Source organism: Ochotona princeps, chromosome 33 (assembly GCF_030435755.1).
Source record: "Ochotona princeps isolate mOchPri1 chromosome 33, mOchPri1.hap1, whole genome shotgun sequence".
Taxonomy (NCBI): Eukaryota; Metazoa; Chordata; class Mammalia; order Lagomorpha; family Ochotonidae; genus Ochotona; species Ochotona princeps.
The window spans coordinates 4,149,925-4,171,417 of NC_080864.1; the positions used below are offsets into that span (position 1 = coordinate 4,149,925).

At 63.0% G+C, this 21,493-nt stretch overlaps 3 protein-coding genes and 2 non-coding genes across 5 annotated transcripts; 3 read left to right on the forward strand and 2 right to left on the reverse strand.

Annotated features, from left to right (window-relative positions):
* Positions 1–288: 288 nt before the first annotated feature.
* Positions 289–10,876, forward strand: PWWP3A (PWWP domain containing 3A, DNA repair factor). The gene is made up of 13 exons (XM_004595915.2): positions 289–371; positions 664–749; positions 1,640–1,710; positions 3,217–3,894; positions 4,620–4,733; positions 6,285–6,355; positions 6,966–7,042; positions 7,498–7,558; positions 7,936–8,011; positions 8,382–8,432; positions 8,524–8,960; positions 9,238–9,326; positions 10,544–10,876. Exons 1-13 carry the CDS (start codon positions 315–317, stop codon positions 10,599–10,601), a joined length of 1,926 nt encoding a protein of 641 aa, XP_004595972.2. The 5' UTR covers positions 289–314; the 3' UTR covers positions 10,602–10,876.
* Positions 10,877–12,687: 1,811 nt separating this feature from the next.
* On the reverse strand, positions 12,688–12,760 carry TRNAF-GAA (transfer RNA phenylalanine (anticodon GAA)). Its single transcript has one exon. It is a non-coding gene; the product is annotated as a tRNA-Phe (tRNA).
* A 130-nt stretch (positions 12,761–12,890) lies between these two features.
* Positions 12,891–12,964, forward strand: TRNAN-GUU (transfer RNA asparagine (anticodon GUU)). Its single transcript has one exon. It is a non-coding gene; the product is annotated as a tRNA-Asn (tRNA).
* A 77-nt stretch (positions 12,965–13,041) lies between these two features.
* NDUFS7 (NADH:ubiquinone oxidoreductase core subunit S7) lies at positions 13,042–16,102 on the forward strand. The gene is made up of 8 exons (XM_058658117.1): positions 13,042–13,195; positions 13,446–13,482; positions 13,902–13,970; positions 14,248–14,365; positions 14,893–15,072; positions 15,147–15,193; positions 15,752–15,840; positions 15,935–16,102. The coding sequence occupies exons 1-8, from the start codon at positions 13,180–13,182 to the stop codon at positions 16,030–16,032; spliced, it is 654 nt and encodes a 217-aa protein (XP_058514100.1). The 5' UTR covers positions 13,042–13,179; the 3' UTR covers positions 16,033–16,102.
* Positions 16,103–16,830: 728 nt separating this feature from the next.
* Positions 16,831–18,831, reverse strand: GAMT (guanidinoacetate N-methyltransferase). The gene is made up of 6 exons (XM_004595642.3): positions 18,576–18,831; positions 17,762–17,907; positions 17,607–17,670; positions 17,451–17,518; positions 17,235–17,345; positions 16,831–17,059 (listed from the first exon to the last, which is right to left on the reverse strand). Exons 1-6 carry the CDS (start codon positions 18,754–18,756, stop codon positions 16,919–16,921), a joined length of 711 nt encoding a protein of 236 aa, XP_004595699.2. The 5' UTR covers positions 18,757–18,831; the 3' UTR covers positions 16,831–16,918.
* Between the last annotated feature and the right edge of the window lie 2,662 nt (positions 18,832–21,493).

The window sequence follows — 21,493 nt, forward strand, 5'->3', positions numbered from 1 at the left end:
CAAGCATGATTGAATTGCTAGCCTTTTTAGAAAGCATCTGGACAGAACAAGGCCGCGGGCAGCGCCGGTCTGGGTGCCCAGGCCACCAATGGCCTGCCTATCTGGGGTGCGCACAGGTGGGTGGGGGCCTTCCTCCCCCCACTAGGGACAATTTTTGCTTGCAGCCCCCAGTGGGTGTCGGCTGCCAGGAAGGAAGAGGCAGCCAGCAGTTTCCTGAAGCGCGTGCCTGCTGTGTTGCAGGGCACTCCTCTCTCTCTCTCTCTCTCTCTCTCTCTCTCTCGTGCCGCCTGCGCCAGTCACATGTGTGCGACAAGATGATGGATGCCAAATTCGTCCTTTGCAAATGGGAGCAGCGGCTGTGGCCGGCCAAGGTGACAGCGCCGTCTTGTGTAATTGTACGAATTAGGAGTGACTGGGGGCTGACAAGTAAAGTCTCTATCAGCGATGGCCGGGACTGGCGGTGGCAGAGGCGGTGTGGACGCCGGCTGACTGTAGCCCCGGGCAGGCAGGCGGGCGGGCGGGTGGGCAATCGGTCACAGCCGTGGGCCCATGTCTCAGTTCCCCATGATCCTGCACCTGTCAGCCAACGGGCTCGCTTGCTGGTATCTGCGTCGTCAGGTCATTTCTGTTCCACCGTCCTTACTGTTTCTGTTTTTAATATAGGTTTTGGCCCAAACTGAGAGGGCAACAAAAAATAAGAGAAAAAAGGAATTCTTTCTGGACGTGCAGATCCTCTCCCTGGAGGAAAAGTTAAGTGTGGTGGTTTTTGTTTGCTTATTTTCCTGTATGGGATGCCTGATCTTTGTTCTACCAAAGCGAGGCCAGTAGGGCAGTTGTTACGGGCTATCAGCCGTTCTCGTGATGACCAGCCAAGGCCCGCAGCTGATATGGTTTTGGGGATCCCTTTGGGCAGCGGAAAGCCCTGCCGGGGTGTCTGATTCCCATGGACAGGACTGAGCGAGCATGCGTTGCTCTGAGGTTGGCTGCCTTTTGGGGTCCGGAGTGGGAGGCCATCTCCTGCTGGCCCTGGGGGGATGTGCACACACCCGTGAGACAGGCCCATCCGGCCGTGACACCTGCCACTCACCACGCTGCAGCTCACTCCTGCCCTCGCTGCTCAGGCTGGAAACGGCTGGCTAACGGGCTCCCCTACTCCAGGCGCCCCCCCCAACCCCCTGCCCTCTCCCCGCGTTCAACAGGGAGGTAATTGAAAAGGAAAGTACCATGCTTTTAGACCACAATATACCTGCTGAGCCATAAACAGCTTTTAACGACATTATCATCTTCTTTGGGAATCTAACAGAGGAGTTATTTGTGCAGTGGAAAGTAGGATTTGCTTCCTAAAAGTCAAAATTGGAATTCATTTTGACTCTTAAATCCAGCCAGCCTTCCCAGTCTTAAAAGGAAGAAATAAAACCAGAAAGGTCCTTTCCCCAGAGTCCTGACCGCCTCTCACCTCCGGCATGGGCATTCCTGCTTGGCCAGCCGGGACGTGGGGGCTCAGTGGCAGGCTGAGGAGGAGAACGGACCGAATTCTTCTGTCATGTGGAGAAAAGCACCTTTGACAGTGCCTTGGCGGCACTGGCCTGCAGCGGGCTGCGGGCGGCAGGCAGCGAGCAACAAACATCTGTGTTTGCAGGGTCACCGTGAGGAGCACGGAGGTGGAAATCCTGCAGAAGTCACGGATCGAAGAAATCGCGTCCCTGCTGGGTAAGAGGCCCCCAGGTTCCGAGGAGCCCCCCCCAAGAGGAGGTAGGACCCCAGGTGCACCCGCATCTCCCCATGGTGTGGCGTGGGGCAACGCACCTGCCTGCTTAAAGCTGTGTGTCCGCCCTTGAAGCGGTGCCGCTCTGGATGCCTCCCGTGTGGTCAGTGATGGGGAGCAGGGTGGGGTGGGGGCTCAGGGTCGTACTCCCACAAGGTGGGGGAGGGACGGAAGGGCCGCTCATCTCCTTCCCTCTGTACTGTCCATGATGTCCTATGGCCACGCAGCTCTTCCTGTGTGGGCCTAGGGTTAGAAGAACCGCCCGTTGTGTGCTTGGAATTCCAGAGCCGGGCCCAGGGGGACCCCGGGGCCCCTGGGGACAGCAGGGGGACTGCGTGCCTCCCCTCGTGGGCGTTCGGCTCAGGACCCTGCCGCTGTGTGTCACAGCTGGGCAGAATGTTGTGTGAAGCCAGCCAAGCCAGGGCTGCACACGCATGCTCATGCGCGCACACACACACACACATGGCAACATGGCTTAGTCAGGGCATTCTCACACACACACACGCACACACAACCAAGCATGGCTCAGCCAGGACAGTCACACGCGCGTGCACACACACATACACATGGTTGAGTCAAGGTGGTCACACACACACACACGACTGAGTCAGGACGGTCTCACACACACACACACACGGCTGAGTCAGGACGGTCACACACACACACACACACTAAACATGGCCGGGATGGTCACACGTGCTCTCACACACACGGAATTTGTGTTGTCCTTTCTGGTGGAGTGTCGATTCCATTTGTGGGGAGTTGTGCTCCCCAGGGGCCTGCCTAGGGGGCCCTGGGATGGCATCCCAAGGGTGCGATCGGCTCTCCCATTGTTCCAGGCAGAGAGACCTGTCGCCCGGCCCCCTCAAGGTGTCCTCATTGTGGGTGCAGACCGCGTTGGGGGCTGGTTACCTGTGGGTGTCTTTAATATTAAACAGAGGGGAAAACACTGTTTTGATGGAGGTATTATGCCCGCTGAGTGCGATATTGCCTCCATCGTTCTTGTTCAAATAAATAGCGCCGTGTCTGTATGTCGGAATGAATAAATAAAACTGTGGCGGAGGGGGGGCTGGGCCGCAGCGGAGAGGACCATGGCGCGCGGGGCCGGCTTTGAAATGCCCTTGCCACGAAGTGGGGGTGCCCCTCATGCCTGGGCCTCGGCCTGGCCCCCACCCCAGTGCAGGCCCCCGCGCAGGCTTTCATGTCACGGGTGCTGGGTTTTACTGACCCTGATTGAATCTGAAGTGCCCCGGCTGGGAGAGGATTTGCAAAACACGTGAATACATTTCGCCCACGGTATTGTTTGGTGACTTTTCAGCCAGTTGGGTTGTGATCACTAGGAGTTCTTTGGGGGGCTGTGATCTTGTGGTGGGGGCGGACGTACCACCCCGCGTGTGCTTCTTTAAGGTCCAGAGTCCCTGCATGACGGACCGCGTGCCCTGTCCCTGCAGCCTCCCAGAGCGACCCTCCCACGGCTGCCCTGGAAGAGCTGACCTACAGGCGGTCACTCCGCGTGGCTTTGGACGTGCTGGATGGGAACTCGTGCTTGAGCCAAGGCGAGGCCGACCCCTGCTCCCGGCTCCAGGGACCCGTGCCAGGCAGCTCCGGCCTGGGCAGCAGGAGGAGACAGCGTATCCAAGAAGAGCAACCTGGACCCGAAGAGGACCCCGAGTGCCAAGTGGACCCCAGGCAGCATGAGGTCCCTAGGGTGCTGCCTGCCGGCGACTCCTCCAAAAACAACCCTTCCTTTGGAAACCAGGCCATGGCCACCAGGACAGGCAGGAATTCAGTGCCCAAGTCCGGCACATGCCACAAGGTGCCCTCATCCTTTGAGGGCAGTTGGGCAGCTCCGGCCCCGCCCTGCCTGGTGAAGGAGGAGGATCCATGTGCCAAGGCCGAGGGCCACGACCCGGGCCTCCCATCAGGCAGCCTTACGACACTCCCAGCTCTGGAGCGTCCAGGGGCAGATGAGCCCCGGACCAAGAGGCTGTGTCTACACAGCACGCGGCATGGCCGGGCACGGCCGCCCCAGAGATTGGCTGTACTGCAGGACAGCCTGCCCCAGCCCAGCGCATCCACAGACATGACCAGCACTCCTCATGTCGGGGCCAACGAGCGGCCGGAGGAAGGTAGGGGTTCCGGGGGCTTGGTGCTCAGTGGTGGGGAGGCGAGTGCTGGGTCTTGGTGCACCAAGGTTGCCTTGTCCTGCTTGCCCTGCTCACCAGGTAGCAGGCAGCGGCTCTCGGATGTTCACGTCGGTGTTTTGTAGGAGCAGGGAGCCGGTGGGATTGTCCGCTCTGCCCGCCCAAGGGCTAATACTTTCATTACCTTTGGGAAGCACCCGACACCCCCTGGCCTGGGCAAGGCTCTGAGTGATGCTGAGTGGCGGGAGCCCCTGGCTTTGTGAGGATTTGTGTGTGGGTGGAGCCCCGGGGGTTTGCCGCCGCAACCATAGTCGTTCCCACACTGACCCTGGGGCCTCATCTGCTTTGAAGCCCAGTCAGGGGTTAGGACAGCCGCCCGCCGGCCCCCCTGCAGCTGCTCTGAGCTGGCCGTGTGGATCCGGCTCCTGGGGTGGCGGATGGTTGTGTGGACTGCACAGCCCTGGTTGGACAAAGGAGCCCCGTCCGGGAGCCCTGCAGCCTCCCACCTGCCCATTCTCTAGCTCATGTTCCTGCTGCTCCCAAGCTGTGCTGGGCAGTTACGCTGCTCGGCTCTGGCAGTGTGCAAGGCTGCCTGGCTCCACTGCTCATCCCTGCAGGTGGTCCCATACCTGCAGGCGTCGGGCAGGGACCATGGGTTGCTCAGCCGTGGTGGTGACCGCCTGCTCTCCTCCCCCTGCCCCCCGTCATAGACCCTCCACCCTCGGAAGAGTCTGTGGAGTTTAATCCCGTTGGCTCCATCTCCATCATGGAGGATGAAGATGAGGACGAGGAAGAGGAGCCGCCCAGAATTCTCCTGTTTCATGGTGAGGAGGTGGGGCTGGGCCCATGCACCCGGCCAGGGGAGGCGGGCCAGAGGCAGTGGTACAAGGCCGGGAGGCTGCCTGGCCCGGCCCGTGCAGAAGCTCCCGGAGGAAGCTGCGGGAGCAGGTGGGCTTTGTTGCCAGTCTCGGGCCAGGCTGCATCCGGCCTCCATGGATGTCTGAAGGGACCCAGGACCCAAAGTTGCAGCGCCCAGGGAGGGCTCCGTCTCCCACTCGCCCTGGTCAGGCCTTTTGTGTTTCAAGTGGCGTCTGGCACAGGAGAACTAGACACAGGATGGCCCACGGGAGCCTGGGGGCTCGGCCCGCCCCGGGAGTGGCTCACCTGCATGTGTGCCGCCCTCCACATGGGCTACGTGAGTTCTCCACGTGGGCTGCGTGAGCGCTATTTGAGCCGTGGTGATTGGGGTTGTTCCCCTGGAGCTCAGCCTGTTCCTTTTCCACGCTGTTGCCTCATCCCTGCGTGGGGTGGCTGGGCTGACACAGCGTCTTGCTCACCAATCCAGAGAGCAGTATCCCTGCCCTTCCCGTGCCCCTCACTGGGCACCGTGGGCCCCGTTGGTAATGTGTGTCCAATCTGTCTGGCCAGGGCCTCTGTGCTGCCCGTGAATGCCCGGCGCCTTCTGTCCCTGTGGGGCTTGCTGGATGCCTGGCTTGTCCCCGCGGGCCCTATCCCTGCCCACATTGTCCTTGGGACCCTCCTGCCAACCCCTGTTGGTGGGCTGTGAGCTTCTCTACCATGTGACTGTGACACTGGTGATGGGGGCGACCTTGGAGTCGGCCAGAATTCTCCCTGCTGTTAGAGCCTTTTATGTCGCCCTTGGTGGTTGATTTTTGTTTTTAATCTAAATTATGAAAATTCTTGCTCTGGGATCTTTTGGCACATCCTGTCATTGTTGTGTAGTGGTCATGAGTGACTTGTGTATCCCAGTGGCTTCTTGCAGCATGAGGGTGCATGGTGGCAGCAGCCAGCGCCCCGCTCCTCTGCAGGATGGCTTGTCGCAGCCCCTGTCGCAGGATGGGATGTCTGTGGCCGCAGACCAACGCCAAACCTCACTGCTGGCTTTTGTTTTAGTTTTAATCAATTTTTCGGAAAGGATTTGTCTGTTTGTCTGCAAGGCATAGTAACAGAGAGGGGCAGATTACTCTTGCCTGGTGGCTGCACAGTGGCCAAAGCTGGGCCAGGCAGCAGGTGCTGGGAGCTCTGTGTGGGGCTCCCACGCGGGGCTGTGGGCCTGGGGCCTCGCCCCTGCCTGGCTGGCTGCCCCAGCAGGGGCTGGGTCGGAAGTGGCTTGCAGGAAGACGAGTGGATGCTTCAGGTGGGATGCGCCAGTACCGAGCCATTGTCCTTCGGCTGCGTGGCCTGGCTGCTGGCCTGGGTCACGACTCTCCCTTCCGAGACTCCCCGTCTGTGGAGAGATTTCCACCTGTGTTGGTCCACGCTGCCACCAGGGATCGTCTCGTGCAGCTCGCTGGGTGCCTTGCTTACCTATTCTTTGTGTTTGGTTTTTTTGTTTTGTTTTGTTTAAATTCTAGAACCAAGCTCCTTTGAAGTGGGAATGTTGGTCTGGCTTAAATACCAGAAATACCCATTCTGGCCGGCGGTGGTAAGAGTGGCCGCCCCCACCCTGCCTGCTCCCAGGGGGTGGTCCCGTGGTGGCCGGGCTGGGTGGGCTGCCCCAGGGAGCTGTGCTTACTACCTTGCCACCACTGGGGGTGCTGGGCTGGAGACACGCGCTGCCTTTGCTCGTGATGCAGTTGGGGAGCTCCCAGGCCAGGGTGTTGTCAGGGTCACCTCCTGTGTGTGACCGACGGTGTCCCTGGGGTGGGCAAGTCGCCCACCCAGTGCCGGTGCAGCTGTGTGCCCGGAGCTTGGCCGCATCAGCCCCCTGGGTCCCTGCCAGGCTGGATGGCCACTGGGCCAGGAGAGGCACCTGAGGGCCCCTGACCTCCCTGTGGGTGAGGGCTGCTGGTGTGGGTTGGGTTCCTGTGGCCTACGCTCTGCTGCACCGCAACCCCCGCCCCTGTGCCCGAGTGCGGGGTGAAACTGCCCAGCCCAAAAGAGGGATTTGGGTGGTGGACATCAATCCTTCCCAGCCCATGTGGAGTGACGCCGGGGCCAGCCGTGCCAGTTTCCTGGTGGTCAGCCTGCGGACTGGGTGCAGGGAGGTGGTGAGGACAGACACTTCCTCCCTGATGGCCCGCCCCTGCCGGCAGGTGAAAAGCGTCAGGCGGAGGGACAGGAAAGCCAGCGTGCTCTTCATCGAAGGAGACATGAACCCCAAAGGCCGAGGGTAATGCCACCCTCCTTCCTGGGGTGGCAGGGCCCCGAGGCAGCCCCAGTCCCGTCCCCGGCAGAGCTCGGTCCTCAGGGGTCCCTGCTCACCTGAGAGACTTGCAGCCAAGCCAACTGACCCGTCCTCTGGGTGGTTGTCACTCCCCAGGGCTGTGGCTGTGGGGTTGAGAGGGCACGTGAGCATTACCCACTGGTGACAGCGGGCTCTGTATCCCCCACAAGATGCTTGCTGTTCCTGGGGTCTCTGGGCTGCCTCTTGGGGGGACAGGACTGTGTGGCTTGACACTCTGCTCCGGTCTGTCGGCTGGGGCTGGGCGGCTCCCGCGAACAGCTAGTGCCAGGCTTGTCCGATGCGGGGGGGAGGCATGCAGCCGACACTTGGAGCCCGTGTGACTGCTCTCCTGTCCCCTGTCCTCTGTCCCCTGTCCTCTGTCCCTGTCCTCTGTCCCCCAGCATCACGGTGTCACTGAAAAGACTGAAGCACTTTGACTGCAAGGAGAAGCAGGCGCTGCTGGTATGTGGATGGTCCCTCTGCTGGCTGCCCACTGGGGTCGCTATGACTGTGTGGCCAGGTGCACGCCCAGTGCCCCGAGCACAGCTGGCCCCCCACAACTCTTCATCGTACCCTGGAACAAGGGGCTGACCCAAGCCAATCCATGTACAAAGTGCCACCTGCCCCGAGTCTGGAGTCGCTGGTGGTGTTACCTTCAGGACCCACAGGGCATGCAAGGGGCCACTTCTCAGTGGCCGGCAGTGGCTGTGAGAGGGCCTCCCCTGGGCCACTGGCCTCCAGGAGAGAGGCACTGTCCCATGGGGGTGTTTGTCCTGGCCACTGCTTGGGCTGCCGGCCCAGTGCCCGGGCACCCCTGATGTCTACTGTGGATTCTCTAGAACAAAGCCAAGGAGGACTTCGACCAGGCCATCGGCTGGTGCGTCTCCCTCATCACCGACTACCGGGTCCGCTTAGGTGCGTGAGGGGCCCTCGCTCCAGGGCCAGGGGCTGAGCAGAGGGTGAGGCCGGGCTGGAGGGCATGGGCCAAGCTGAAGCCCTTGGGGTGGAGCCCCTACCTTCCATGGAGAGTTCCTGAGTTCCCACCTCGGCCACTGGGACTGCAGAAAATGGCGTGGACTTGGTGCCCTTGACTAGAGGGGCCGGCAGGGCCGGCACTTGCACCTGCTGGGAGACAACAGCTGAGGCTGCGCCAGGCTGGAGCCAGGGACCAGGAGCTCCTCCTGGGGCTAGTGTGCCGGGCTGGCCTGGCGTCTGGGAGCCCCAGGGGAGTGGCTGGCTGTGACCTGCTGGCCCCAGTGCCCCTCTGTCCCCTCTCTGTCTGCAGGCTGTGGTTCCTTCGCTGGCTCCTTCCTGGAGTACTACGCTGCAGATATAAGTGCGTGCCCTGGGTGCCTGTGGGTTCGGGGACGATGCCCCAGAAGTCTGTGTGGACCCCCAACCCCTGATGACCAGCGCCTGTGTTGTAGGTTACCCCGTGCGGAAGTCCATCCGACAGGATGCGTTAGGGACCAAGTTTCCCCTGCTGAGCAAGGGAGGCGCTGAGGAGCCTGTGGATACGAGCCCGTCCGGGCGGAGGCCACTCTGCCGGAAGATGCTCCCCGACCGCTCGCGGGCCGCCCGTGACCGTGCCAACCAGAAGCTGGTGGAATACATCGTGAAGGCCAAGGGCGCCGAGAGCCACCTGCGGGCCGTACTCAAGAGCCGGAGGCCGTCGCGGTGGCTGCGCAGCTTCATGAGCTCGGGCCAGCACGCCACCTGCATGGAGACCTATCTGGAGGACGAGGGCCAGCTGGACTGTGTGGTGGCCTACCTGCAGGGCGTGTGCCAAGAGGCGGGCAGCGAGGCGCTGGCCCGGACCAACGGCGACAGGGTCCGCTTCATCCTCGACGTACTTCTGCCTGAGGTGAGCGCTCTACCCCTGTGTCCGTCCCCGAGGTGGGCACCCTGCCCCTGGGCCCATCCCTGAGGGTGTGAGCCTGCCCTGCTGGGCTCTGCCGTACCTGGCTCCCAGGGCTCTACCTGCATGCCCTCCCTTCCTGCCCCCGGGTGTTCTATCAGCCCCAAATACTCCAGTGTGGCCCATGGAAGCTGGGCAGTGCTGCCGTAGGGGCCCAGGGAACTCGGCCGGTCCTGGCTGGGATGTGGGCAGCAGTGCGGCCAGCTCACTGTGTCCCTCGCAGGCCATCATCTGCGCCATTGCTGCAGTGGACGCCGTGGACTACAAGACAGCCGAGGAGAAGTACATCAAGGGACCCTCGCCCAGCTATCGGTAGGCAGCTGGCTCGTGGGCACTGCCCTGGCCCTGTGGGGCAAGAGGTTGGCACAACCACACGCAGCACACAGGTGGGCCCTGTGGTTGGCGCGTAGGCTTGAAAAAAGCGTTGGTACGCTAGCAGGTCGTAGAGACCTCATGGGCGCTCCTGGCCTCCAAGAGCGTAGCAGAGGCCCAGGCCTCTCCACAGGTCAGCCGCGGACAGGGAAGGGGGCCTGTGGGTGCTGTCTGCTGGCTGTGAGCTGAGCACATTCGTCCTGGGCCACCTGTCGCAGGGCCAAAGTGTGCCACTGCGCTCCTCCCACAACCGCTATGGCCTCCTTCGAGGATCCAGTGAGAGCGAGATGGAGGAGAAAGGGGCAAGGCAGGGGGGCCACGGCTGCCCCCCACCCCCCGCCCTGCCAGTTAGGCACAACACAGCCGTGATCAAGATGTCTGCCTGGCTGGCATGTTTAGCCGCCCTGGGATCTGGCCCCCCGAGCCCCTAATCCCATCTCTGGGCGAGCTGCCAGGCCTTGCTGGCAGCCAGGCGGGCTGGACAGGCTGAAGACTCAACTAGAGTCACAGGACAGGGCTGACGGAGCAGGTGGGCAGGCAACGCTGGCCGCCGGCAGCTGCAGGGTGGGGCGTGGACATGTGGGGCCCTGGTGTCTGTCCCCGCACCTCAGGGTGTTGAGCGTGTGCGTGCAGAGCCCCGACCCCTGCGGCTTCTTGGCCGTTCTCTGCGGCACAGCTTTCGCACATGGCCTTGGTCCCAGGAGCTCCGCTCAGGGTCGCGCTGGGAGCTCTTCCTGGGTGCCAACGGACTCCGTGTCATGGCGTCGTCTTGGTCGGACGTCCAGCTGCTGCCCTGCCCCCAGAGAGCCTCACCCCTGCCACTTTGCACTGAGCCCGCCCACCCCGATACACCCTGTCACCCTGGTCACCCTCAGGTTCTGTCTCCACAGCTGCATGCAGTCGGGTGGTGGGACCAGGAGTCGCCCCCGTGTGCTTGTCCCCTTGTACCTTGTCCCCTGCTGTCTGTTGGCTGCTTTGCCGGGCACTCCTGCCCTCCTCCACCCGGCTCAGCCCCTGTCCTCCCGGTTCCCTTGCTGCAAAGCTCGCCCCAGGCTGCAGCATACACGTTTGCCAGTGCCCATGAGCACCCTACCTCCCAGCAGGGTGGGAGCCCCGGGACTGGGCCCGCATCCACTGTGCACCTCTGTCTTCCAAAGGGAGAAGGAGATGTTTGACCACCAGCTGCTGGCCGAGAGGGACCGGCGCCGTCGGTGACTGAAATGGAGCTGCCGCGCCCGCCGTGTGCTGGGGCTGACACCGCCTGGGGCCGGTCCACCATGGGATCTGCTCCGGCCACAGCATCCTCAGCCCTGCCACCACACTGTGACGCCCACAGCGAGCGAGCGCTGGCCCCTCTGGCGGGGCCAAAAGATGCCGTTCCCAAATGATGGGGCGGCAGAGCGTCCTGACCATGTGGTGCGTCGTGACGTGCCGTGCGGTTCTTCTGTGTCCTTTGTTGTATCTGCATTAAACGGGGGTTTGAACACACAGTCTGGGTGTTTCTCTCCCCACTGGGGCTCCCCCAGGTCAGGCGAGTTGGCTGTGCCCACTGCTGTCCGGTGTAGACACCTGTAGAATGGGCATTTCCCAGCGGTCTGCCCGGAGTGGGCTGGGGGGGCACCAGGGGCTCTGTGTGCAGCCGGGTGAGGCTCTAGCCCCTTCTGCATGTTGTCTGCTCTGTGCTAAGGTCCTGGCCATCCGCCCAGGCAGGCACACTGGGGGCTGGTGTGTGTGGCGGCCATGGCTGCCATGGGGGTCACAGTGTAATGGTACAGGCACCTGCACGGTGAAGACCCTGGTGGGAGAGCCAGGAGTGGGCGCCTAGCCCCACAGGCCGTGTGTTCACACTTGGATGTGGAAGTGAGGGCCAATTACTGATTCTGAGCCGTCACTGCGGGCCGTGTTGGCCCGAGTTAATCTGCAGGCTCCGACGTGAGGCGAACTCCCAAGCAGACCGCAGCCCACCCTGGCCAGCCGTCTGCACCCGCCCTCGCCACAGCCCTGCAGGGACCACCGTGTGTAGACCTCAAGGGTCCCCACTCCCCCGAGGCCAGCCTGATGGGCCGAGGCGCATGGAGCTTTGAACACCTCCCACAGGCCTGCAGGTGACCCCTACGGGTGCAGCAGGGCAACCCCTACACGCTGGCAGCCGACCCATGCCCCCTCTCCCCCGTGTTCCTCACATCACTGGGTTCTCTGCTCATCTGGGTCAACCCTGACAAGAACACACACACTGCGTGTGACCACCACATGTGTCCGTGGACACAGCCCAATGTCGCCTGCAAAGTTGCCGTCCACAGATGAGGGGGCCTGGCTGGCCTCCCCCAGCGACCCTCTGCCACTGGCACCACCTTGTGCCCTCTGGTGACCTCTCGCTTCCTGCCACCCTGGTTCCTACAGATGACTGGGTACTTGGGCAGCCGGCCCTATGGAGCAGGACCACGGCCATCGCGACACAGGCTGTCCACCGCCCAATGAGCACCCCAACTCCCAGCAGGGCTAGCGCTGGCCTGGACACTTAACAGGACAGTGGGGCTCAGGCCACCATGTAGGGGCCAGCAGGAGGCCCTCACCGCTTCCCTCAGCTCCTCAGGCGGCCCACAGCCACCCTTGAGATCACTTCCTCTAGCCCCCCATCAGCCCTGTTCACCCTGGTGTCGGCACCTCGGGCCTGATTCCTGAGCCCGAGCTTTCCCTGACCTGTCCCCCACCCGTCCAGCAGGTGCGTGAGCCGAGCCTACCGGCCGGGCTACACTGCACTGCTGTGGCCTAGGCCTCTGCCGGGGCTGGGCTGACTGCCTGGGGCGACACAGGCAGCTGGGAGGTCGATAACCATGCCATGAAGTCCACCCACGCGCATGGGGTGGGGGCGAGTGAGGCGGGGTCCCCCAGCACCGAGGGTCCCCTCAGGATGGTGGTGTAGGGCATCCCAGTGTTATGAGACAAATAAGCTTTCTTCTGAGGAAAATTCTACAAAGCTCCCCCACCCCCAGGGCTGTGGGAATCCTGAGGTGCAGAGGGAAGCAGAGGGAGTGCGCAGACAGTGCCACCTGCTGGCCGAGCCCGTTTAATGGTAGGTTCAGCGGCAAGGCCCCCAGGCAGGCAACTGAAGACTATCTGGCCGACTGCTAGTTTTTGCAATTTGGTGTTCCCTTTAATAATTAGCACCATTTTTAGCTCAGTTTTTTTAATATTAAAAAACAGCGCAGGGAGGACAGTAATTTTGGCTGGAAACATAGAATCCTGTTTTGGAAACCGGAATGTAATCATATACAGTCAGAACTCAGGGAGCCAAAACTCTTGCCGAAACCCGGGATCGAACCAGGGACCTTTAGATCTTCAGTCTAACGCTCTCCCAACTGAGCTATTTCGGCGAGGTAGCAAGGGGTCGCTCTCGCTCCGACTCCGCCCCACGCCGCACGCCGACGCGCAAGCGCAGTTCGTCTGGTCTGTGCAGGATGCGCATGCCTCGTAGGGCTCTTCAAGGCAGGTAGCCATAGCGTTGTCTCTGTGGCGCAATCGGTTAGCGCGTTCGGCTGTTAACCGAAAGGTTGGTGGTTCGAGCCCACCCAGGGACGCTTGGGTTTCTTTTTGCTTCTACGAACAGACGGTGACAGAAACTCTAGAGGAGAACTCGCGCTCCCGCCGCGCGTGCGCGACCGTGCAGTCCGAAAGCGTCTGGGAACCTCATATCCCTGGGTTGGCGTTTCTTCCTGTTTTTAGGCCACGGTCCCAGTTACCCGGAACGTTCAAGAGGACGGACCGGAGAGGTTGTCTGAAGGCCGAGGCCAAGATGGCGGCGCTGCTGGGTGAGTGCGGGGATGGCGGAGAGACCGGGGATGGCGGGGAAGCCGGGGATGGCGGGAAGGCCGCTGCATGCACCCCGAGCCCGCCCCGAGGAAGCACAGGGCCCAGGCCCGCGGCCCCCGCGCGCTGCGTGCGCCCGGCGCTGCTGGAGGTCACCCCGCGGGCGGACACGGGGCGTCCTCGGGGGCCGCTGGGCCAGCCGCTGTCCCCCCGGCGGGGCTGGGCACTGACTCCGGGGATTGTTCTCTGCAGCCTCCAGCCTGCCGTGTGTCCGCGCCCTCGGCTTGCGGTGAGTGTCCGCCTGCGGGGCAGAGAGGACGCGCGGTCGGGAGGGTGGCCAGGCCGACCCCAGCCCGTGCTGCCCGGTGTCAGGGGGCAAGGGCCTGACCTCCCCGTGCTGCCCGGGGTCAGGGGGTGAGGGCCTGACCCCGCATACTGCCATGCTGCCCAGGGTCAGGGGTGAGGTGAGGGCCTGACCCCTCCATGCTGCCCAGGGTCAGGGGGTGAGGGCCTGACCCCCTGTGTTGCCCGGGAGCCGGCATGTGAGGGCTGGGTGCCTATCCCCCCAAGCCATGGTTCCCAGAGAATGCCTGCATGGTGGCCTCACATAGACATGCACTTGGGGAAGTGGGTGACAGGACAGGGAGCATGAGGTCCCCTGGGGGTGCAGGGGCCACTGGCTGCTGACCAGGGGTGTCTGCTCTGCAGGGTGGGCACGGGGGCGGCACTGCAGGTGCGCAGCGTCCAGCAGAGTGTGGCCGTGGAGGGCCCAAGCAGGTGAGCCTGGTGCTGGATGGTGATGGGTGGCAGGGGGCAGGAGGGTACACCTTGCAATAGGACTCCCTGAGAGCCAGTGGGTGGCCTGCCATGTCCTCTGCTCTCTGTCCAGCCCCATCTGGCATGTCCTGGCCCCAGGCTTGCAGGCGCCCAGCAGAGCCAGGAGCAGCCACCTTGGCCGACCTGAGCTGGGCGCTTCTTGCCAGCAACTCCGAGACACTGCTGTGGGTCCAGGGTCATACTGACAGCCCCCCACCCTATACCCCACCTTGCCCAGCACCCAGCCTGCCGTGCCCAAGCCAGGAGCTGTTGCCCCCAAGCCCCCCGCGCTGCCCCGAAGCCGTGGCGAGTATGTGGTGGCCAAGCTGGACGACCTCATCAACTGGGCACGCCGGGTGAGCCTCACACACTTGCCCTGGGCTCCTCGGCCAGCCCTCTGCCTGGGCGACCCGCCACCCACGGGCCGTGTCCCCCGTCCCTGGCTCCTGGAGGGCCCCTCACCCCCGAGAGACGGCTCCACAGCATCAGCATCCCACGACCCTCCCTCTGGCTGCCATCAGTGGATCCTGGAGCCTGGCACTGCCATGCAACATCACCGGACGCCTCGCTCTGTGTGGGACCGAGCTCTGCTGGCCTGGCTGTGACAGCCGAGTCCCCTTATGCCCTATTGACAGCCAAGCATGAGGCTTCCACCCCTGGGTTGGTCTGCCCTGGGGCATGTCCCAGGTGGCCCCCAGGGGCACTGAGCTGGAGGGTTTCAGTGGGCCGTGGCATGCTACGAGGGCCAGGCTGGGGCTGCATGGATGCCAGGGGCACCAGGCCCAGTCAGGTGTGATGGGGTTGCGGCCATGGAAGTAGGGGGTGTACCCTCTTGCACGTGAAGCCCCACAAGGGCCGCACCTGACCCCAACCACCTACACAGAGCTCACTGTGGCCCATGACGTTCGGCCTGGCCTGCTGCGCTGTGGAAATGATGCACATGGCGGCGCCACGCTATGACATGGATCGCTTCGGTGTGGTCTTCCGCGCCAGCCCGCGCCAGGCCGACGTGATGATCGTGGCCGGCACACTCACCAACAAGATGGCCCCGGCACTGCGCAAGGTGGGCTACGTCCCTTCCCACTGCCCCGGCCAGCCCCGGCCGTGTGCCAACCTCAGGCCCTGCTCTCCTCCCAGGTGTACGACCAGATGCCGGAGCCCCGCTATGTCGTGTCCATGGGCAGGTGAGCGCGATGTGGGCCGATCCCAGCGAGCACCCCCCCAGCTTGCTGCTGCAGTCCCCCGGCCGTCTTACACTCGAGTCCCTGTTCCCTGGGAGCTGTCCACTCCCCAGTTCGTGTGCTATCCAGCTCATGCTTTCAAACTCACAGGTTGTATAGCCATCGCTTCTGGATAGTTCCAGAACATTCGGTCCCCCAGGAGGAATCCTTGGCCCTTAAGTGATCACTCGATTCCTCCCCTCTCGGGCCCCTGGTGCCCAGGAACCCACTTCCCGCCCCTGGGGCTTTACCTGTTGTGAACATTTTGGGTCAGTCAGGTCCACAGAGCAAGCGTGGGGTCCCCGGTCCCCCCACTTTTAGCAAAGCCCAGAGCCCCATGCCTTCCCGGCGACCCGTGGACAGACCAGGCCCTTCGTCTTCAACACTGGAAAACATTCTAGAGCTTGGCCAGCCCCAGTCACTGGACACTCAGCTGTCCCTACTTCATGAGTGGTTGCGCCTGGCAGGGACCAGGCAGGGGTGAGCCGGCGCCCTCACCCGCTCACGGCCTCTTCCCCACAGCTGTGCCAATGGCGGTGGGTATTACCACTACTCATACTCGGTGGTGAGGGGCTGCGACCGCATCGTGCCCGTGGACATTTATGTGCCAGGTGAGGCGCCCGGCCCGTGCCCTGCCTGCCCCGTGAGAGCTGCCCGCCCAGGCTGCTCGGGCAGCAGCAGCTGAGGTGCTGGTCCCCCCTCCAGGCTGCCCACCCACGGCCGAGGCCCTGCTGTACGGCATCTTACAACTACAGCGCAAGATAAAGAGGGAGAAACGACTCAAGATCTGGTACCGCAGGTAGCGCTGCAGCTGCTGCTGCCGCTGGAGCCAGCCTGTCCGAGCACCCCAATAAAGCTGGTTGGACGCCTGCACCCCCGTGTGCTCTGTGGCGGGAGGGGCCAGGAGGGGGGCACATGGGGCCAAGTGAGGGGCCTATCCCCCCGCTGCAGGGCTCTGTGCTCTGGCCCATACCTGCCTGGGCTCATGTCCCCTGTGTAGCTCCGCCCCGTACCCCACGCACAGGTCAGGCCCTTCACCCTTTGGAGACTGTCAGGCCATTATGCTGTGAGGTCACTCAACAAATGTGTGTGCATCCAGTGGCTGAGGGTGCCCACTGTACCATGCAGAGGCTGGGGACTGGCTGGTGGGTCAGCTGGGGGGTGCCACATGGGTGGGGAGCTGGCTTGGGGCCTTCAGGGCGAGACGAAAAGATGAGGCCAGAGTGGGACCAGCTGGCACTAGGGGCTGGGGGCAGGCCTCAGGGCCCAGGAACCTGCCTTGGTGTCCCCAGGGTGGGTAGCGGTAACTGGACAGTGTCCCTGGGTAGCCAGCCAGTTGTGGGCATGTCCCCAGGCAAGTGGGAGGGTCAGTGGGCAGCAGGCCCTGGTGGAGCCCCTGCCTGGGCCCAATGGGCTATCTCCAGCACCCTGTGGCCTCTCCTCTGGGCTAGCCCCTACAAACAGGCAAGGGGTATCATCACCCGGCCCTGACCACTCATGGCTGTGGGGCAGTGCCTACCAGGGCCCCAGGCAGCACCAGGACCCGCGGAGGGCAGCCAGGTCCCTCTGGTCAGGCCAGGGAGGAGTTGTGGGAGCAGTAGTGACTGGCCAAGCCCCGGTGGGCGTTTATTTCCTACCCCACCCCTGCTGGAACCCCGAGGGGGCGTTCCCGCTGCCATAGCCACTGGCTCAATGCTTGATGACACGGGGTGTGATCATCTGTGGGAAGGCGTAGTAGCGGCAGGTGGCCGGCGGGGCCAGCGCCATGACCTCGGTGCGAATGTTCTCGCGGCGGAAGCCGGCATCCAGCAGCGCGGGCACCTGCGTCTCCTTGGGGGGGTAGGGAGAGAGGGGCAGTGACTGACGGCTGCAGCCTCACCCCGTGCCCACGCACAGGGCCAGCGGGGGGGCCCATGGCGCAGGTGGCTCTTGGTGGGGGGCGAGAAGGTAGCATCCCCTTCCCAGGCCCCCCAACCCGGGTCCAGGGAAGGGGCGGCCACGGCACCTCGAACATGGCAGTGATATCTGAGTACTTGGATTTCATGAGTTCGCCCCAGGACGTGAGGTTGCAGTAGGTGAGGACCCCACCAGGCTTCAGCAGGCGGAAGGCATGATTCTGGGGGGTCGGGGGTTGGGCAGCAGTCAGCAGGGGTGTGCTGGGTCTGTGGTGCACACCCCTCTATCCCGCCCTCCGGTCTCCCAGCGGTGCCAGGCGACCCACCTTGATGAAGTTGAACTGGTGGGTATGCCAGGTCTCCTCTGACAGTGGGTACGTGTCATACAGGATGCCTGTATGGCGGGCAAGGCCACACGGTCAGGGCCGTCTGACCCAGGTTCGCCGGGCACCTGCACGCCCCCCCATGCCATGGACCCTCACCGTCAAAGTGTCCGTCAGGCAGGGTGGGCGCCACTTCCTCCCACAGGCCCTTCAAGGGGACCACCTGGGAGAGGCAGGATGGAAGGGCCAGGGTCAGTCGGAGGAGCCCTGGCCCCTTGGTCCCCTGCCCCTCCCCAGGCAGCAGGGGGCAACACCTTGTGAGGCTGCTGCTGGGCCCAGTCCTGCAGCCGCTGGAAGACCCCATCGTTGCATTCAATGATCCAGTGCTCGTCGATGGGCGCCTCCTGCACCTTGGAGGCTGCGATGGCCATCCCGAAGCCCACCTCCAGGACGCGGCCCCCTGGGCACGGCAGGGAAACAGGGATACCCAGCTTGGCTGCTGCCCTGGGGGCTGGTCCCTGGGACAGCGCAAGTGGAGGCAGACAGAAGGCCTCTGTGCAGCAAGTTCTGAGCGAGAACAGAGTGGGTGCTGGCCGCCAGCCAGGGCGAGGGGGGCAGGGCAAGGGGCCTGGATGGTGGACAAGGTCACAGCCTTGGACTTTGAGCCTGTCCCTTGGCCCTTTTCTGGCTTTGGTTACTTTTCCAGCCCCTGCCTCCCAGCTCTGGAGTGGCGGGGTTACCTGGAGGTTACCTGGAGGGCAGGCCACCTACGGAACCCGCACCAAGAGTGCCTAGATGGAGCCTGGCTCGGCTCAGCTTTGCCACTGGCAGGATCTGTTTGGGTGAGGGGCGCCTCTTTCCATCCTCAGGCGCCAGGAGCAGGCTGGGCAGGGTGCCCGCTCCCCACAGCACAGCTGCGCCCGTGCTCAGCTTTCCCCAAGCTATTCTTAGGGTCGGGCAGGACCTCGCAGATGGTCCATTCCCTGCGTCCACGCGCAACAGCCAGGGGCCTCTGGGGAACCCGACGCTCAATGCCCTGCGGGTTTCCGCATCCAGATCGCCCCGCTGAGGGTGTGGGGGGGGCTCCGGACCCCCAGAGGGGCTGTGGCCCAGCCCTCCCCGGGCTACCTGCGGCTGAGGCGGCTACCGCGAGCGAGTGCATGTAGGGTGTCTCCCAGCGCTCCATCACCGGCTTGCCCAGGATCTGCAGGTGCGCGTCGGCCGAGTCGTAGGCCGCGGGCGCCGCCTGCCACGCGGGCGTGCAGTTCTCGCCAGGCGCGAAGATGGGGGTCGCGGCGGGCGCACTCATGCTGGTGCGTGCGGTTGGGTGTCCGGCCCAGGATCTGACGCGCCCAAGGTCCCAGAGCCCTGCACAGCCTTCTGGGCATGGGGGCGGGCCTGTGGGACGGACCCGCGAGCGCTGCGGCCCCTAGTGGCCGCTGGGCTGGCCAGGCAGGGCTGGGGTCCCCGTTCCGCGGAGCCGCTAGGCGGTGCGCACTGGAGTCCCCACGGCTGCTGGTTGCTAGGAAGGAACAGAGGGACGCGAACTCGGATCCTTGCTTTGTCTCATGGGGCCTCGCTTTCTCCTGGGGTCTTGGGGTACAAAGACTTTGGATCGCCCACCTGCTGACACCCTGCTTGGGGACCGCCAAAGCTATGGTGGCGGGAGTGGAAGTGGTGAGTGGACACGAGCCCCGTGGTGGGGGTCAGGGTGGGAACCTGCCAGCCCCCTTGGACCACTCCTGAACTGCCGTGCATGGACATGGACAAGGACATGGACACGCACACTCCACGGCCCCACATGAACCCCTTGCTGGAAGCAGCATCCAAACCCAGCTTGGCCCCTCACCCCAGGAAGTGCTCCTGGGTTGAGGACCTGGGCTTTAGCCACTAGGCTACCACACCAACCCCCAGATTCTACCTTTGAAAAGGAAACATTTTAGGAGCTGATGTGATGGCTCAACTGGCTAATCCTCCAGCTGCCAGTGCCGGCATCCCACAGGGGTACTGGTTTGTGTCCCGGCTGCTCCACTTCCCATCCAGCTCCCTGCTTATGGCTTAGAAAAGCAGTGGAGGACAGCCCAAAGCCTTGGGACCCTGCACCCACGTGGGAAACCCAGAAGAAGCTCCTGGCTCCTGGCTTTGGATAAGCTCAGCTCTGGCCATCGCGGCCACTTGTGGAGTGAACCAGTGGGCAGAAGATCTTCCTCTGTCTCTCCTCCTCTCTGTGAACCCGCTTTTCCAAAAGAAAGAAGAAAGGCAGGTACAGTGTCCAAGGCACGCAGGCTCCTGTGAGTTTGTCCCATGAGCCTTCAGCTACAGCTGCCAAGCTGGGCATGGCATGGAGCATTTTCCCTATCTTACCTCGCTCTAGGGATGCCGTGGGCTGGCTTGCCAATGCCTGGATGCCAGCCGCGAGCGCCACCACGCAGCTGTGGCAGGAGGTGGTGTGAGGGGCTCTCAGGGGTCAGCGCCTGGGGAGCTGAGTTGCAGTGCCCATTCCCACAGCACCTGCTGGGCCTTGGGGAGCTGTTGGCCTTGCTATGTGGGCACCCGATGTGAGGCCAGCAGCTGAGAGAGCCTAGGAGAGCAACCCAAGCTGTCCCATGGCGGGGGGCCAGGGGACGGCTGCCCGATCCCCTGCGGAGGCTGATGGCTAATTCGAGAAATGATGCTCTCTTTGCCTTGCTGGTCAGCTCTGCTGGTTGGAAGCCCAGAACGTATGAATCTCCAAATGGGAGACCTCTTGCTGGTCGCAAAGCCCCACTGGGGCCTCCCCATGGTTGTTTGGACCCAGCAAGGGAGGCCTGTTTGTTTGTGGGTGTTCTGTTGCCTCCTAGTGGCCAACAGGTTTCCTGAGGCCAGCCAGGAGGCTGCCCACTTCCAGTCCTGCCTGGTTCGGCTCCCAGCTGATCAGCACCCTGTGAGGCAGCACTGCAGGGCCCGCCACTCCCATGGGAGACCCCAAGGGAGTGCCGGTATCCCGGGTGTGGCCCAGTCCAGCCCTGGCTGCTGTGGGCATGTGGGAGGGAATCAATGGATCGGAGGCATCTCTCTCTACCTTCCAAACAAAGCAAAAATAAATACAAATGTAGGGGTGGGCACTGTGGCATAGTGAATTCAGCCGCTGACTACAGTGCCAGCCTCCCATAGAGGCGCCAGTTCGAATCCCGGTTGCTGCAGCTCTGACACAGTTCCCCGTTTATGACTTGGGAAAGCAGTCGAGGATGGCCCAAAGCCTTGGGACCCTGAAGAAGCTCCTGGCTTCAGATCAGCTCAGTCCAGCCTTTGTGGCCATTTGGGGAGTGAACCAGTGTGTGGGAGGTCCCTCCCCCTCTCTATAATTCTGCCTTTCAAATAAGTCAAGGTAACTTCTAAAAATACTAAGCATTTAAAAAGAAATGAAAGTTATGTTGGTGGCAAGTTGTATGTGTCTTTGAGCGTACGAAGGGGCTGCCAGCTGTGTGTGTGTGTGTGTGTGTGTACACCCTGTGTGTCAGGCAGGTGTGTATTCCTGTCAGCAGGAACTCACACGTATTCCGAGGCATGTGGTCCACTTGCTTGCTGTGGTCACAGCGTCTGCCCTGGGTGGGAGGGAGGAGTTGAGGGGAGGAGGGTGAGCAGGCCCCCCAGCCAGTGGGAGAGGATGTCTTTGTTTCAAACCCTTTGTGCCCGACTTCCTGCTTCCCACACATCCTGTGGGTTCCCCCGCGCCACCCAGCCCTTCCTTCACCCAGGGGTGGATGGTCACGGGGCACCCCTTCAGGCTGCCACAGCTGGGGTTCAGAATGAAGTCTGCTGCATGCCTGGGTGACACACAGGGTATATGGGCACACACACCTGACACACATAGGGACACACACACCATGGCTGTCCAGCGTCCACTGCTCTCCGTGGGGTAGGTGCAGGATCACCCACACTGCAAGGGCAGGCCTGGGCTGTACACCCATGCTGCACCCCCACACACACACACCATTCCCCGGTCACTGGCCTAAGTATCCCTCTGGGCGAGGACAGTGCTCAGGGCCTTGTGTCCAGTGGGATGG